Source organism: Trypanosoma rangeli (genome assembly GCF_003719475.1).
Source record: "Trypanosoma rangeli strain AM80 chromosome Unknown Tra_15.4_contig_00753, whole genome shotgun sequence".
Lineage (NCBI taxonomy): Eukaryota > Euglenozoa > Kinetoplastea > Trypanosomatida > Trypanosomatidae > Trypanosoma > Trypanosoma rangeli.
Window position 1 is genome coordinate 1 of NW_021706503.1, and position 2,929 is coordinate 2,929.

The following is a 2,929-nucleotide window of genomic DNA, read 5'->3' on the forward strand; positions in this document are numbered from 1 at the left end:
GAAAGAGAGTTGTAAAAGTAAAAAACAAAAACGGTAGTCCATCGAAGAAATGCAACGGGTGGCGCCGGGCAACTGAAGGCGTCTTTCGCGTGAGGGCGCGCCCACTCAGTCCCCCCACTGTGCTGCGGAGAGAGCCGCAATGCCCCACAGCCCCAGCAGGACGAACAGCAACAGGCGCCGCGCGCACTCACCGTACTCAGCGCCGTCACCGCCTCCTTCGTTAGACCCCACGCCAGTGATCTTCTTGAAGGTAGCGAAGACGTTACCGGTGCCATGTGACGCTTCCTCATTGTCTCCACGAGACACTTCAACTGCGCCCGGCGAAGAAGCGTCAGGTGTCGCCTTCGCGGGATTCCTGTCGGCGTCGCTGGCTGGAAGAGAGCTGCCGCCTGGGCCCACCGCCGCTTCAGGTGCGGCTTCCTCCGCTCCGCGGCCAGACGTGTGCTTCTCACCGCCGGCTTCGGGTTCATTAGACGGCGCTTCTTCGTTTTCAGATGGAAGCGGACTGCCTTGCTGCGCTTGGTTCCCATTGGCCTCGTGCTGCAAAGGGACGTTTTCAGTGGCATGTGCCTTAGCGTCGCCGTCTCCATCGGCAGCAGCGTTCACCTTCGACGATGAAGGCGGCGAAGACCCCGATTCAGCACCGCCACGCGGCTCTTCATTTTCCCGCTCCTTCTCACCAGCCACTCCCTCAGGGACCTCGCCTTCAGGAAATGCTTCATCACCACCATTGGCTTCATCACCAGCCTCGACATCCTCCTCTGATGGTCGTGGTTCTTCATGTTCCCCCGCAGATATGCCGCCGCCACCTTCTTGTGGTTGTTGTTCTTCAGGTATTGGGGACTGGGCCGTTGGAATTGATGGCAAATCGTGCAGTCCCTGAGAAGAGGCATCCCCACCATCATTCACGGTGGCGGCGTTTTGGTCGGGGGGCGAAGGTGTTTCCCGATCGAGGCCGCCCTCAGACTGCGTCTTAACGTCAGGGAGCTGAGTGGAATCCCCCTCTTTATTGTTTGGTTCCTCCGCACCAGGCTGCGGAAAAGTAAATTTGCTGGCATTAAGTTGCTTGATCTCTACAGTATTTCGAAGCAATTTGTTGTACAGCAGGACGCTGGACACCGTCACATCGTGGCTGGTCGCTGTGCCCCTCGCCGTAACGCCGTCGCCAAAGTAGAAGTGCGAGATCCGGTATGAATTGAACAGATCAGCATCGTAGATCCCTTCATGAATCTTCTCCCCATCAACGTGCACATACCACTCTCTTTCATCCATTGCCACCACCACCTGATACGTTTTGTTTACCTCCCACGTTTCCGTAGACCTTCTGAAGACTCTGTCACCCCTCCGGAACCTCCACTGCTTGTCCTTCGCGTACGACAGACCAAAGAGCACAGTGCTGTCATCGTCATTCATCCTCACACCCATCAAAGGAACAGGACTGTCTGCCCCCGGCACCGCGTGGATCGTCACCGTCATCACAAGATCGAACTTGTTGTTCGCAAAGTAGTACGGCTGGTTCTGCCCCTTGCTGCCCACCGGCCACTCCACCCACGCCCCAGCGCCTTTGAACCTCATACCCCACTCCTCGCTTGTCACTCCTCCCTTTGCCGTTGCGTTCACGCCGAGGTACTCGTCCTTCCACACAGTCCCATCCATTAATGTGCCGGACAAAAGCCCAACCAGCCCTTCCGTGGGAATAGGGCCCTTACACACATTCTTTATTCCCAGGTCACCTGTGCCACCGGTGGAAGCGCAGCTTGTTAGTGCCTTGTCCAATGCAGCCCAATGCTGAACCACCTCTTTTACCCGCGACAGCTTGTCTTTCAGGTTCACGGCGACAAGGCTGTACGCGTCACCCTCCCCATTCTTCTTCTTATTCTCGTACAGTAAAATTAACTCCTCCTTGTCGGCTCTGTACAGCAGGGAGCTGGCGGCGGCGTCATCAGTTTCACTGGATACCGGCCCAACGTCGTGCACACGGGCATTGTCTGTCACCCAAAGATGCAGCTGGCCCTTTCCATTCTCCTCCGAATACACCGGCGTGGTGAGCAGCGCCACCTTCTTTTCCCCAAGATCCAAGTTGGTGAAGCCGCTCCGGACGCCGTCCCCTCCTCGGCGCTTCAGTGAGGTGCCCCACACGCGAGAAATCGGCTCACCCACGGGGTACAAACTTCTACCAGCCGCAAAACCCTTGTAAACATCGTAAAAGCCTCGCTCACAGTGAGCCATCATGAGGAGTTTCTGGTCTTCACCCCACTCCACAATTGATGGATCCCTGCAGCCCTCACCGGTCGTGTCCTGTGGAAGCTCCCATTTCTTCTCTGACGGGGTGAAACGTATGGACAACAAAACATTCTTCCCTTTATTGTTTGTTGCCTGCATGGGAAACACAAGCGTGCCGTCACTCACCACAACACCCGACCCTCCGCCACCAACCAACCGAGTCAAAGACCTACGAAGTCCCGTGGTCCCAAGATTCAATACGGCAGTCTTATCCCATTGAATTCTCTTTGCTTCTTCATTATTTCCACTGACTGTTCCCTTCACCAGCAACAGCCCCAAGCCACCTTTACCGGGGCCTTGAGATTCAGACTCTGTGCGGCTGTAGTTTCCCAGCAGCATGTAGACATCGCTGTCAACTGCCATTGTCGTTGGCTGCATTATCTCCGCTGCATTGCTGCCAGCCGCACCACTTGTCTCCTCAAAATGTGTGCAAAAGACACGTGCGTCTGTCGTCGGGATCTCCTTTGCGGAATCATCAATTTGATTGAGGGGCACCGACACGATGCCAGTGAAGCTGCTGCCATCTTCCAACTTCTTGCACTGAGCCTCAGCAACGGCAAACACATCATCCCCAACCCTCACAAGGCTGGGGACACGCAGCAAAGTGACGGATGCGCCAGACACTTCAATTTCCTTCCATTTAGCA

The 2,929-nt window shown here is 56.0% G+C and overlaps 2 protein-coding genes across 2 annotated transcripts in view; both read right to left on the minus strand.

The window, feature by feature from the left end:
- Positions 1 to 105: 105 nt before the first annotated feature.
- TraAM80_09997 (trans-sialidase) lies at positions 106 to 2,646 on the minus strand (the record flags this gene model as incomplete). Its single annotated transcript, XM_029386649.1, has 1 exon — positions 106 to 2,646. One exon carries the CDS (start codon positions 2,644 to 2,646, stop codon positions 106 to 108), a length of 2,541 nt encoding a protein of 846 aa, XP_029233490.1.
- Positions 2,647 to 2,861: 215 nt separating this feature from the next.
- Positions 2,862 to 2,929, minus strand: part of TraAM80_09998 (trans-sialidase) — a gene marked incomplete at both ends in the record, with an annotated part of 678 nt that continues 610 nt past the window's right edge. Inside the window, one exon of the mRNA XM_029386650.1 lies at positions 2,862 to 2,929. This exon is cut by the window's right edge and continues 610 nt beyond it. Coding sequence (XP_029233491.1) covers positions 2,862 to 2,929 — 68 coding nt within the window.